Raw genomic sequence first — 14700 nt, 5'->3', positions numbered from 1 at the left:
CGCTGTGGTACACAACTATGAGTATAGTTATCGCAACATTTTAGCTTGCGTGTTGTGTGTCGTGCTGTCTGCAGCTAAGTTACTGTTTATTCAACAGTATTAATGAGCAAGTCAAAAAGATCTCCGCTTTATCACCAATTTGCTTTCAAAAAAAAAAAAAAAACTGTGAAAATGTTCTATGTCAAAATCATATCACACTTCCTGTGCTCTAGATTATATTTTTTTTAAAAACAGAGACTCTTTAAGAAAATCCCTGAGGGAACAGGCTCTTCAAATCCAAGAGATTAGTGGGAAAGAAAAATAAGTGCTGAATTCAAAAAGAACAATTTGCTCTCTTCTACATGACAGCTGATGTGAGCGCTTCCAGCTGTGTCTGCCGCCGTAAGCCAAAAGGGAGAGATTACAAGGCCTGAGAACCAAGAGGGGAATTTATATTACAGACATTAAGACATCTCTCTCAGGCGCTGTTGAATGAAGTAATGTCACACAGTGCAGCCTCTCTGGCAGCAATGCATTTACCACTTAAGACACACAATTGCTATGACAGAGCAGCACTTGAGCGCTATTGTGCTAGCCACACTTTGAGTGGACATGTATACAATAATCACCACATACATTAGACACCCTGAAAAAACAGGATGTATTTTTAAAAGGAAATATAAGTCTTAAAGTCACCTTACATTAACAATGGTGCAAAGTGATGTATATGCAGAGTTTAACCTTAACCTTAACTAAAAGGTCAAAATGGGGTTATTTATGATCCTATTATATTTTCTGTAGGAACATCTGTTTCTATTATCATTGCTTTGTTTTTTATTTTTTTATGCATGCTTTCATACTTACTTATACTGTTTCCTTTATCTGTGGCAGATAATCAAAAAGGGGGTTTAATGTTATTAATTACAGTTCCACCAGACTTTTATGCCATTTTTGGCTGGTTTGGAAGGGTTTTACTGCCTAAAACTGCACCCAAGTGCCCCATTGACCAAATATCCCTGAAAGCATCGAGTTTGTCCATAGCCTGCCGGTCTGCTCTAGTTGTTCATTGTCAAACCACATGTGCTTCATGATATCTCTGACTGTTGTGCTAAGTCTGCTAGCTATAGTTCTCTGCAAAACATTACAGTGTGATTAGAAGTGGAAAATGACAATAAAATCAAAAAAATAACATTATTCCATTCTTTCTTTGCCACAACAATGGGCCAATTCCAGAATTCATAACCCTCCTTTTTTTTGTTTTTTTAACTGCTTATCCATTTCAGGGTCAGGCCCTATCAGATATAAGAGGCAGGGTACACCCTAGACAAGTCAAGAGCCTATCACAGGGCTAACACAGACAGATTATGCAAGCCCACATTCACACTTAGGGACACTTTAGAATCACCAGCAAACCTTACCTGTCTCTGGACTGCAGCAGGAAGCCAGGAGTAATCCACGCAGGCACAAGGAGAACCTGCAAAATCAACACAGAAAAGATCCAGCCTGGATGGATTCTGTGAGGTGACAGTACTAACCACTGCATCTCCGTTCCAGTTGGGCCAATTCCTGTGGGGGGAAAAAAACTACAAAAATTTGTATGAAACATAGATTATGGCAGGAAATATTTCATTACAATGGCAAAAATGTATATAGAGCTGGAGTATAAATGTGTGTAAGGTGAGTCAAAAACACCATGGATGTGATAAGAAAGAAAGTGAGGTCTGACACCCTGAGAAGGAACATTGGAAATGGACTTCTTGATGTATTTTATGAGATTGTGACAAGAAGGAGCCTTTGGCAGCTAAACAGTCACATATTTCTGTCTGAAGTTGGTAGAGAACAAAGCAGAGCGCAAACAGGGTGAATAATACACTTATATTCCAAAGATGGACAATAAAGGATAACTCAAATGAACTTAAAAAGTATCTAATAACTGTTGTAGTGACAGCTTGTTTGTGCTGCCACCAAGTGGACAAAAAAGACAGGCATCAACTTTTGAATCTGTACAGATTTTTCAACATTTTTGCCAAGGGACTAACTTATTTTGCAAGTAAACAAAAACACCAGACACAAAAACTATTCCATGAAATGTATTGAAAACTGTCTAAAAGGGATCTGAAGCTTAGCCTAAACCCCGCAGTGGCTCCTGAACTGACACAAAAACCAGAATTATGATTTTAGTAACTGATAAAACAGATGTCAAACTGCTAGCTTCTCCCTGGCTTTATTGCAGTAATATTATTGTATCGCAGTGGGGTCTTTGAAGCGCATTCCTTTCAGTGCAGCGCAGACACAGGGGAAAAGGAAAATGAGAGGTTTAGCAAGCAACAGGAAAACCGCTATGAGAACACATTCCAGGCCGGGCAGACCCTGTGCGGGACAATAAGGGGTGGGACAGACCCGTATACTATTTAAAAATCTGCAATCTTTCCTTTAAATCAGGGACACAGAGAAGAACCAAAGTGTTCTTACATAATAGGAGAGGACTTGCTGGGGAGCAGTCGTTTGTGAAGGCGTCAGAAAGCGGAAGCAAGAAAGACGTCGGTGGTTCTACCTCTGCGGTTTATCGCCGCAGATTTGAGCCGAGATGAGATAGGCTACAGCTTGTCGCTATTTGTCCTTCTGTCAAGACTCAGCCAGCTGCCAGTTTCTCTTCATTTTCACTTCTTCAGTACTTCTTTTTTAGAAGTGCGCGTAGCTGTGGTTTTCAACTTTAATTCGAGAGGTGAAAAAAAGGACGCACTTTTCTCAGAAACCGCGGCTGATCGACATAAACGGCAAAGGATGTGAGTTGTGGAACGATCTGCATTAGAGCCGTTTAGACGAGAAGAAAACCGGGCGGTAAAAAAAAAATAAAAATAAAAATGAAGCTGCTTGCATGTTAAACCTGTTTTCAACTTTTCGTTGAAATACTTGAACCAGCGGAAAACACTTTGATATGGGAGACGTGAGGCGTTTGCATCTGTCAAGTTAAAACTCAAGCAGAAAACAGGTAATGTGTGTGTGTGTGTGTGTGTGTTTTCCTTTTATTGTACTCATAGATATATTAAGCTGTAGTTTGTAGCACCGCAACTGTATTAAAAGTTACCTTTGACAGCGGCTTACGTCACTCCACGTGTTTCCAGATGTGAACAGGTGTCAAATGGCCTAACTTTGATTAAGTCAAATTAGCAGCATTTTAGTGTTTTAATTGCTCCATGATGAAAGCGCAGCTTTTGTTATCATGGGTACTCTGTTATGTTATGGCCTAGGGCAGCCACGGTGAGCTATGCAACGGAGCACTGCAGCCAGTACCCTACATTAAATTGTGCTCCAGCAGACTACATGGCTAAATGTCGAAGTTGCTTACTTTTTCCTGCCCCGCGTGTGTTACGTGACAAATGTGTACTGTCGTGATATTTTATTATCAGTACCATCCTCAAAACTCAAGTATTGGTTACTTCTTACCTTGGCCATTAGGATTTAAAACATCCTTTGTACTTGTATTATATCATCACCCAATAAATATGAATATGTGCAGACAGACAACGCATTAGTACGCCTATTTGAAGTAGTTAAAAATAGCTCCCCCTGGACCAGCTACGTCATTTAATTGATGCTCGCATGTTAATACATTCATGATAGTAATGCAATTATATTTTAATGTGACACTGATGGGGAACATTGGGATACTTCCGAAACTTATAAAAAAATGCAAAACATACACATTTCGTAAAAAAGGTTTATTCATTCATGCATGGCTATTTTTACTCAAATAAGGATGTGGGTACTTCCTTGGCATATGCCTTGTGACCTTTCTTTTTTTTTTTTTTTTTTACAAGTCTATTAGGGTGAAAAGTTCATTCTTTTTCACATGTGCAGAATGTGGCATATTTCTGGTTAAGCTGCTCTACATCTCAAAGATTTACTTAAATATATCTACACAGATTTGTCCACAGTTCATCATAAAAGTGCCGTAGGCTCTTGTGGGTGCTGTTGCTTAACCTTCAGTGTGTATCACTCATACCCAGTCTTCATGTTTGTCACTTTCATGTAATTCTTTCTCCTTCTTCTTGGGAAACAAAGGCCACTTTTTGTGCACAGTATGCGTGAGGCACAGTAGTATTTTATTTGTCTTTTATGTTCCCAGACAAACTTTCATTATAGGTATCCATGTGAGAGGGACTGATTGAGTCATAAATCCTGCTAAGCCTGTCTGCATCTATGAAATGAAGGCGTAGTCAGGTCACAGTAACTAGCAGTTGATTACAATCACTCGGTTAGGTAAAGAACTCATTCAAATGACTCAGTGTGAGGTATAAACCAACAACAGATGCTTTTACAGGAACTCTGCTTTAAGTTACGGTCCTAAGACAAAGTTAAAGAGGTTTTTTTTTCTTCTTTGTTTTGTTTTGGTGGAACGAGGCCTAGCAGAGGGGCTGTTTGAGACCGCTGTGCTGTGCCCCCACAATCCAGCTCCATAACCACACAGTCATCCAGATGGAATGAGAGATCTGTCTCTCTAAGTCAACGCTCTGCAGATGACAGGAAGAGATGTCGATGAGTCTTTTCCCCTTGGGTTCTGCGTGTGTAGTTTAAGACAGAATGGAGACAAACAGGAGAGAGCTTAGAGAGGAAGTCTGCTGGAGTATAAAGCTAGGCTGCCTACGATTGAGGGCATGATTACTGCACTCTCATATTAGGACCCAGTGGATGGTAAAATTATAGTTGGAGAAATGAGAAACAGTTGTGCTTGTCCACTGAGAATATGAACATTCTGTGAAAATAGTCATGTTTATCCTATCCCTCTCCTGAACTTACACACAGTCTGCTTGATTCAGGAAGTGCTTTTTGCTGTTTGGTAGACTATGGCTTGTGGTTTTGGCGTGCTAGAGCTGCATGCAGTGGGGTTCTCATCGGTTGAGCTAGCAAGGTATGAAGATAACGTTGGTGTGATTATTTTTATCAGATAGGAAACAGAAATTTTCAAGTTTAGCATTTGATTTGACACATTGATAAATGCGGGAAACTTTAAAGATGATCTTATGTAGAATTTAAGTAAGGATTGCAAAAGACACTTAAATGCAAACTACAGACATACAAATATTTCTATTTGCCCTTCTGGGTTTCTCATTAGTGACATTTGATATAATTTGATGAAATCACTAAGGTGACTACATCCTGTACTGCGAACTAAAAAAATATGTAGCTTGATGCACCAAAACTGAAGGAGGATATCTGTGCGTTTTTGCTGACATTTGAAAGCTTTGGTGTCACATGTGCAAAGTTGAAGGGTTAATTGCTCCCAGAGATGTGCAGTTGGTTAAATATTTCTATTAGCATACTAAATGATAAACATGGGATGGCTTTTCAGTAAAAAGCATAACTTCTGTATAATTTACACAGTGTACCAGGAGTGCGCAACCTGACTGCCTCGCGTGCAGGCACGCAGTTGCTGTAAAAGCTAAAGGAGACACACTGTTGAAAAGAGGAAATCTATGAGTGACAAAATATATGAAGTGCACCTAAGGAGCAGAGCTAAAGCTAACTGAGGTGGCTGCTACATAATCACGCTTACTTTGTCATTAGGACTCAGGTCTGAGAGCTGTTCTTTTATAATTGCACCCAGATGTCGCTGCGGACCGTCCCGCAGTTTGAAATTTTACTTTTGGTGTTTCCTGGTGAAGCTACAGTTTATCATGTTCCATAAACATCTCACATGTCAGCAGATGGAAGTAAATCACTAAATTATTAAAGGGAAATGAAAAACAACTTTTAGCCAGATTATTAGAATTGTTCGTCCAAACAGCACTTAGTGAGTGACTACGATCATTTCCTGCAACTCTGTTGGATTAGTTGAAACAACTTGGCATTTTGTTTCACACACCTTTTAAACCCTCTATTTCAAGTTGCATTTCCAGGTTGGCATTTTGTCTTTACAGCTGCTGTAATTCTTTGTGGCATACATTCAACAAGCTGCTGGAAACATTCCTTCGAGATTTTGGCCCATATTGACATGATAGCATCGCACAGTTGCTGCAGATTTGTTGGCTGCACATCTACTTGGTACTCCACTTGATTGAGCTCTAGTGACTGTGGAGGTCATTTGAGTACAGTGAGATAATGTGAGCTTTGTGACACGACGCGTTCTTCTACTGGAAGCAGCCATCAGTAGATGAGTACTCTGTGGTTATGAATGGGATGATCAAGAAAAATACTTGAGTATTAACACCAACATTCTGATCCTATTGTCTGAATGTCACAGCAGAAATCAAGACTCATCAAACCAAACAACATTTTTCCAATTTTCTGTTGTCCACTTTTTTTGGGAGTCTGTACTAATTGTACCCTCAGTTTCCTGCTCTTACGTGACCCAGTGTGGTCTTCTGCTGCCATAGCCTGTCTGCTTCAAGGTTCAATGTGATGTTTGTTCTACATACCTTGGATACAACGAGCGGTTATTTGAGTTACAGTTGCCTCCTTATCAGCTCGAAGCAGTCTGTCTATTCTCCTCTGACCTCTGGCATCAACAAGGCACTTTTGCCCGCTTACTGGGTCCATATTTTCTCTTTTTTTGGACCATTCTCTGTAAACACCAGAGATGGTTGTGTGGGAAAATCCCAGTAAAGCATCAGTTTCTGAAATACTCAGACCAGCCAGTCAGGCACCAATAACTATGTCACGCTCAAAGGCACTTAAATCACCTTTCTTCCCCATTGTGATGCTTGATTTGAACTTCATCAGATCATCATGACCATGTCTATGTCCTTAAATCCACTGAGTTGCTCCCATATGATTGGCTGATTAGATAGTCAGTTCAAATCTCAGTATCCATAATGGTATGGTCTGTATTATTGCACATGGCATGAGTAATCTGATCATCTGTGAGGGCACCGTTAATGTCAATATACAGCATACCGATTTTGGAGAAATAAATGCTGTTATGCAGAAGATGTCTTTTTCAGGGAGGGTCTTGCGATGGCAAACCACAACATGGCTCCATAGTAAGAGTCCAGGTACTAAACTGGCCTGCCTGCAGTTTAATTCTGTACTGAAAATATTTGGCACATTATGAAATGAGCTGCTGAAAACATAGCTATTGGTTTCCTCAGTTCCAAAACGCTTACAGAGTATTGTTAAAAGAAGAGCTGATATGACACAGTGTTAAACATGCCATTCTCCCAACATTTCCCAATGTGTTTCTAGCATAGATTTCATTTTAATGCTGTCTCAACTTGTTTCGAAACAGGGTTGTGCATTTTGCTATCACATTAGACGCTCGAGAAGCAAAACAGGCTGGCTTTTATGTGATAGCTTCGTATTGCGTGACTCTCAGCAGTGCAGCTCTAAACAATGAGCAGACCTGAGTCTCGCCGGCCAGCCGGGTGGGGCGACGTAATGGCAGGAAGCATAGCCATCAACATTTACTCTGCAAGAGCGGTAGTCCGGGAGTCGGCAGGCTTGGAGCCTGGGTAGCACAACACAACACAAAATCCGAGCACACATACACAAACACGCTGAACCGCCTCCTTCCCCTAAGACCCCTTTTCCCACCCAATCCAATTACAACACAGGCAGACAGACTGGGCCCTCTGAGTGTTGTTTTTGACCTCACAGCTTCCTCCAGCCTCTGAGTAGAAGCTAAAATATTAGCAAGCTCCCCTTTTTTTTCAATAAACCTTTAATTACATTTCAAGACAGTTCTAATAACATCACTAACTGTTTTGTCATTATGTAATTACATTACCTGCTGATATTTTGATTTTCCTGCTTTTACAGAGATGGGAAGCTCTGCTCTGCTCACAGGGTTGATAGCTGGATTGTTTTTGTGGATTTCTGTTGCACATGCAGGTGAGTCAGATGGAGTGAAACCTTTTCACTGTTGTAAGGACTTTCCCTTTGTTTGATTTGATTAAAGGTGCATTACAGAGTACTTTTAGTCCTGATACTAAATCTTATTAGGCTGATGTGAAGGGTCTGATTGCATTGCAGAACCCACTGAGGATGCACCTCATAGGTATTTGTTTTGGTTCTGCAGCCTGCACACAGACTGTATGGTTCAGTCACAAACATAAGTAGCTGTTTCTAATAAGCAAGTTCAGACAAGAAGGCTGTGTACTACCTGCCAGACATGAAATGGCAGAATAAATGAGTGCCTGGTGAAGATAGTCAAATGTCAACTGGAGAGCTGGAGGAGCTACAGTATATCACAGTTCTTCCTCTTAGCTTCCAAAAATTGCTTACGGCAGCTTAAACTATTTATGGTTTCTACAGACTTCTGCTTTTTTAAATTCACTAATATTTAAAGGTGTTACAGGTTTTTGTGGCTTCTCATGCACACACTGTATTTTAACACTGTATTTAAATGTATTTAAATATGCTACTGTATGCATCCAGTGAGTTCAGGCCAACTGTCCTGACCAGTACTTCCAAAACAAACACTGGACTCACGCAAAGCCTAATCCAGAGAAATAAACAACCCTTTTTAGGACCATAACGCAGAATCTTGCAAAGATGGGAGGATTTAGAATATAAAAAGTCTCTGTTTATTCAAACCTACCTCATAACAGTTTCTTTCTATTACAACTACCTACCTAATTACATCTGAAGAAGCTAAATAGAGTTTATCACTTTTCTTTTACAGAGTGAATGATAAGCTAATTTTGTTTCTTTGTGTACTTGTTTCCTGTCTTGAAACTTGTTTCAACACTTTCCATGTATTTCCCTGTGCTTCAGACACCACAGATGATGGGGCGCTGCTGTGTACATGCATTAATGACAAAGGCACATGTAAGAATGGAACGTGCAGAGGAGACTACTGTTTTTATACGTTGGTGAACGACCTTGAGGAGCGGGGCTGTTTCACTAATAACCACAGAGAGCAGTGCTACACCTCCTTTAAGGGCTTCTTTGTCCAGTGCTGCAAAGAGGAGAAGTGCAACACCTTCATTACACCACCTTCAGTCATAAGTCAGTACCTAAAGCCCTTCTTTTACAGTATTGCTACATTGCATCCATGAAACCAAGAGCTAGTGTGACGCTGTAAATCATGGTGTTGTTTTAATTCTGTTGGGCCTCCCACAGTTTAGTTTCATTCTGCATTATTTTGTACTGACATGGCTGTAGCTTCCCTCTAGATAGCAGCTGGCTCCCCCTTGTGGTCAGTAAGAGCATAGTGTTATTAATGTCATGCTATTTTTACATTTTTACCTTTCACTCATAAAGAATGTCTAAACTGTCTAATCTTAAGAAATGTTTTCATCTTCTGTGTGTGGATATGTGCGTACACGCCTGATTGCTTCTGTATTTTCAGCTGGGACGCCGACAACAACGTCCCCAGAAGCCCATCGTCCAGAGCTGTGGATCACTGTGTCCTTGCTGTTCTTATTTGTTACTACCTGTGCCTGTGGCCTGATGTTACTCCTGCGCTTCCGACGCACAGCCTGCAGACAGCGAGATCCTGAAAGCCATGATGTCAAAATACTCAAAGTCCCCAGTGGAGATGACCCCACATATGGCGTAAGAGACACTTGAGGGTTGATATCAAAGAGAATACAGCCAGTTTTTTTTGTTGTTAATTGTGGATTTTATTTACCTGTCTCCTTTTCTCTCTCCAGAATATCTATGATGAGTTTTGTACATCTGGGAGTGGGACAGGGCTTCCATATCTGGTCCAAAGAACTATGGCCAGACAAATCTCACTTGTGGAGTGTGTCGGTCAGTCTCCGTAATCATTTTTTAATTTGTCTATTTATTTCTTTTGCAATTGTTTAATCGTGTCACTCTTTTTATAGGCAAAGGCAGGTATGGAGAGGTCTGGAGGGGAACGTGGATGGGGGAGAGTGTAGCTGTCAAGATTTTCTCCTCTAGGGATGAGCACTCCTGGTTTAGAGAGACAGAGATCTACAATACTGTACAGCTACGACACGATAACATACTGGGTATGACAGCAGTCCCTCACAAAAAGTGCCACCTCAGAGGAAAAAAAAAAACATTAAAATAACAATCTTTTCTCTGTTGGCTTTTAGGTTTCATAGCCTCCGACATGACATCCAAGAATTCCAGTACCCAGCTGTGGCTCGTCACCCACTATCACGAGCTTGGCTCGCTCTACGATTTCTTGCAGTACAGCAGCTTGGACCCGGAGAGCTGCTTGAGGATGTGCCTGTCTGTGGCCTGCGGCCTGGTCCACCTCCACACTGAGATCGTTAGCTCCCAGGAAAAGCCAGCTATTGCCCACAGAGACCTGAAAAGCCGAAACATCCTGGTAAAACGCAACGGACAGTGCTGCATCGCTGATCTCGGTAAGGGCTGCATCGCAGCAAGGCTGTTCCCAATATCTGCTAACAGTTTCTAGTAATACAATTAGAGAAACAGCTATTTAAAGCTAAATTTAGTAGTTTGGCTCTTGATCAGTTTTGTTTTCACAATAAATTTAAAGGTTGCATCTGTTGTTCCATGTTCACTCTTTCCTCAGGATTAGCTGTCATACACTCCCAGTCCCATGACTACCTCGATGTGGGCAATAACCCTCGTGTGGGGACCAAGCGCTACATGGCCCCTGAGGTGCTGGATGAAACTATCCGCGTGGATGTTTTTGAGTCCTATAAGCAAACTGACATCTGGGCTCTTGGGCTGGTCTTCTGGGAAATTACCCGCAGGACTGCTGTCAATGGTAAGGTAGCAGTCACCTATTTTTAAGCCTTTCCATTAGCAGAATTCATTAGCAGAATCATCTGGTCTTAGGTTAAACTTCAGGAACCAAATGGCAGTATTGATATAATATATTCATAGATTTGTTAGGAAGTTAATGTATTACACAAACTGACATGTTAAAAATGAGTTCTGTGTCATGTCTGTCTGCTGTAGCAGAGCGTACATAACAAACAGTCAGTCCCATGTCTCTCAGCAGTCCAGTGTTTTTCTAGTCTGTGTCTGCCTCTGCTATCCTCTCTCATGATTAGCGCTACAGTAATTATAAACAGTCTTATCTGGTGTCAGCACTCGCTTGTACATAGTCCAGATGCCCGTACATGCAATTTTTATATGCAAGTACACAGCCATGCACACACGGCCGTGTGTGTGTGTATGTGTGTGTTTGTGCATGCGTGCGTGTGTGCACATGTGCGCTTTGTGGCACACTCAGCGGGACTTCCAGATTTCCATCCCAGTGTAGTCACCAGGGAGTTCATATCTCTCCCTGTTCTCTTGTTTAGTGAAACGTACTTTACAAAACTCCCACTGCAGCCTGTCTCAATCTCCAAGTGTGCTATTTCAGGCCTTATATGAAAAGACATTTATGTTCTGGAAATGTATGAAAAGATTAAATCACCACAAGTGGTTCACCTCATTAGGCTTTTAATTTTGTAATTGTAGCATCGTTTGACTGAAGTTCAGAAACATTCAGTCAAACTGAATGTTTCTGAACTGTAACATTCAGTTTGACCACCAAACTGAATGTTACTACCAACATTATTATTTCAGTTGTTTTTCTGCTCAGCTAGAGAGGAACAAGTGAAAAACTGAATGACTGTTTTTTTTTTGTTTGTTTTGGGGGGGGGGTTTAGGCATTGTGGAAGATTACCGTCCACCCTTCTTTGACCTGGTGCCCTCAGATCCCAGCTTTGAGGAGATGAAGAAGGTGGTGTGTGTGGACCAGCAGAGGCCCAGTCTGCACAACAGACTCCATTCACACCCTGTAGGCCATTTGACATAGACACACACACACACACACACACACACACACACAGACGCACATGTACAATTATATTTTCAGGAGTGTGGAAATGTGACATTTGTTTCTGTGTTTCCAGATATTGTCAGCCATTGTAAAGATCATGAAGGAGTGCTGGTACCAGAACCCAACAGCCCGCCTCACAGCATTGCGAATAAGGAAGACTCTCTCCAAACTGGATCACGACAGTGACTTCAGCATTGAAAAACTCAAGCGGGACGTGTAGACTAGAACACTGAGATGAAACGGGGACACCAGACTGAAAATACCAGAAGAGATTTTGCACCACATTACAGCAAATCAAAGGCATATCATTATCATATTCTGAACTAATCACTGACACAGTAACCATTAAAACATATGGCTTTGTGTAGCAGCATCTCGAGTCTCTTGCACCAAATGTTATACTTTTTGCATAAGCAAATTTTCATTGATTCTTCGTACCTCTGAATGAGGGGCCTGTGTTTATATTTATTGCCTTCAGCTAGTAAAAGTTTAGGTCAAATATTTCTAGTTATCACACACTCAGGCTTTTACTCATTGTCTAATTCTCTCATTGTTGTGACAGAATGGAAAAGCATTCTTTTAGGTATAATGTGAACTTTCACAGAATGACCAATGCGCCTTAAATCCATCCATCCAACCTCTTCCGCTTATCCTGTGCAGGGTCGCGGGTGCGCCTTAAAACCACTAATAAAATACAGGAAATATTTAAGTATTTACACACTCAAGGTAAGTACATTACCTGCCCTGCAAGTATATTTAACTTAACTATACATTTGTTATCTACACATAAAAAATATTGAGTTATTTAGCTGTAAATACTTTTACATTTGAATTTTACAGTTGAATTTTATGTCTTCTATCACCATTGTATTGTAAATATATTTCAGGAGAGATATTGTTTTTTATTATTCAACAGTAAGACTATGTTAATGTTACTTTTTAATCACACAACTTTAAAAAAAAAATTAATACATTTTTGTAAGCCTGAACTGTACCACCACAATCACTATGATCAGTAAAGGAATTCACATACATGTAATAAAGTATTTCTTGAATAAAGGATTGTATTTTTCAAATATTTGTGCTTTGTTTTTTAAGCACTAATGATTGCAATTCTCACATTGACCAGCAGAGGTCATCAGATAATAGACAAACGAATCCACAATTTTCATTAAAAAGCCCACATATAACCTTCAACATAATAAGTTTGAATATACATTTTGTCTTAATCAAATGTTTTAATAATTGCCTCAATATTCCCTTCACTTTAAAATTTTTTAATCTATTAAATACAGATATTCAATCTGAGGACTTTAATTTCAAAATAATTCATAGATCCTGTTATAAAGGGGAAAGCAAATGTATTTTTAAAATGAATGACTCCTTTCTGCTCATCAAAAGAATTATGTTAGTTCAATCTTAAGATGACAGCAACTAGCTGGTTTTAGCTTTACCCTCCATAATACAGCGTTTGATCAAATTTTGTCAAATGTTTCTCATTTGTCTAAAAAAAAAAATATATATTAAAAGTGAAGCACAGAAGCAACTAGTTTGATGTGCAGCATATCAGACAGTCAAAGGCAATTTTAAAAAGTCCAACAGGAATTAAAACTGCAGCGCTTTAAAAACGTTGCCCAGTCACTGGTGAAAATAAGGGTATCAGCTTTGTCCCCTTTGTGTAATATCAGCATGCCAATGTTTTCTTTCTGTATCTGTCATGCTTACCCTTCCTTTATCTGTTTATGTCTGTCTCTGTGTGAGCGTGTGTGTGTATGTGCGCGCGTGCGTGTGTTGTCTGTCTTCCTGGTTGTTGAACAAACGCCAGTGAGATAATACTCCCTCAAAGTCCCAGTCTGTCTGGTCAGTCAGATGAAGAGCTGGTTATTTTTAACACTGCAGGGGGTTGTTGAAGTATCAGAGAGGCCAAACTCCGTGTCAGCGAGTGCAGAAGCCCATCTCACTTCTCCCTGTGTTTGCCTCCTCTGTGTGTTCCTTTTCACAGTGGGATCATTCCCAGTGGCTCTGTAGAGATGGAGAGATTTGTTCAGCAGACAATGCCTCCTGAAGAAATGCGCAGATAAATTGGACAGGGCCAATAATGGACAGATATAAAGCCACAGAGGAGGCCATGCAGACACAATTAGGCTTAGGGATAGATCGGTGAGAGTGCTAGTAACAGGACAGGTGATAAAAGCAGGCACAGATAAAGTCCCAAATGCACCTGGTTGCAGCCTGGCTCACCTCTTCCTGAGCTACATTCTCAGTTGGAGGCAGATGAATGTGTTAGTATAGACAGGTTGGGTCCCTGAGGAAAGACAAAATCCTGAATAGAGCTGGACCAAAACACCTTTTGCTATCTTTAGATACTTGATTATTTTACACTAAAAATTGCAAGCAGATTTAGCTCTCCAAAATCTGATACAGTGGCTTAGATGTGATTTGAGATCAAGCAGAAAAATAAGAACTAAAATGTTCTTTTATGCAGATTGAACCAGAGTTACCTCTAACGCTTGGATCAGGGAACAGCTGATGATACATTAGTCAGATGCTGTTCCCCATAGCTGTAATATCAGTGAGGGATTTGTTTGATAATTAATCAATTACTGAATGTGGATGGATAAGATGAATATTACTGATTGAATCCTGGTCAAATACAGGGAGGCCTAGAATCAACTCCACTCATGAGGCCTGTGATTTTAAGCTCTGCATCCAAACTATAATACATGATAAGATAAAGGGGTTTGTCACACACACCCACACTGGTTTCCTGTTCCATTTCCATTAGATCAATGTGCCTGCTCTGAATGTAAGCTATGCAAGAGCTTGGTGACTGCAGAGGATTCGATTTTGATAGAACATTGTGTTAACAGCCGTGACATTATGTCACAATTTTAAGTGTTTTTAAATGATCAACATGAAAAACGTGTTATTTTGTTTCATCAAAGGGACACCTGATGATTTTAAGTGTTGAGCAATAATTCTAATGAAAAGCAGTTTGACCC

At 40.3% G+C, this 14700-nt stretch overlaps 1 protein-coding gene across 1 annotated transcript; it reads left to right on the top strand.

Annotated features, from left to right (window-relative positions):
- Positions 1–2365: 2365 nt before the first annotated feature.
- acvrl1 (activin A receptor like type 1) lies at positions 2366–12774 on the top strand. Its single transcript, XM_030733392.1, has 10 exons — positions 2366–2971; positions 7738–7809; positions 8695–8928; positions 9272–9477; positions 9576–9675; positions 9753–9899; positions 9987–10262; positions 10436–10633; positions 11526–11656; positions 11772–12774. The coding sequence occupies exons 2-10, from the start codon at positions 7740–7742 to the stop codon at positions 11916–11918; spliced, it is 1509 nt and encodes a 502-aa protein (XP_030589252.1). The 5' UTR covers positions 2366–2971; positions 7738–7739; the 3' UTR covers positions 11919–12774.
- The last annotated feature ends 1926 nt before the right edge of the window (positions 12775–14700 follow it).

The sequence above is a fragment of the Archocentrus centrarchus genome, chromosome 7 (assembly GCF_007364275.1).
Source record: "Archocentrus centrarchus isolate MPI-CPG fArcCen1 chromosome 7, fArcCen1, whole genome shotgun sequence".
NCBI classification, from domain to species: domain Eukaryota; kingdom Metazoa; phylum Chordata; class Actinopteri; order Cichliformes; family Cichlidae; genus Archocentrus; species Archocentrus centrarchus.
The sequence above is the reverse complement of the archived record's forward strand: the minus strand, read 5'-3'. Positions and strand labels throughout refer to the sequence as shown.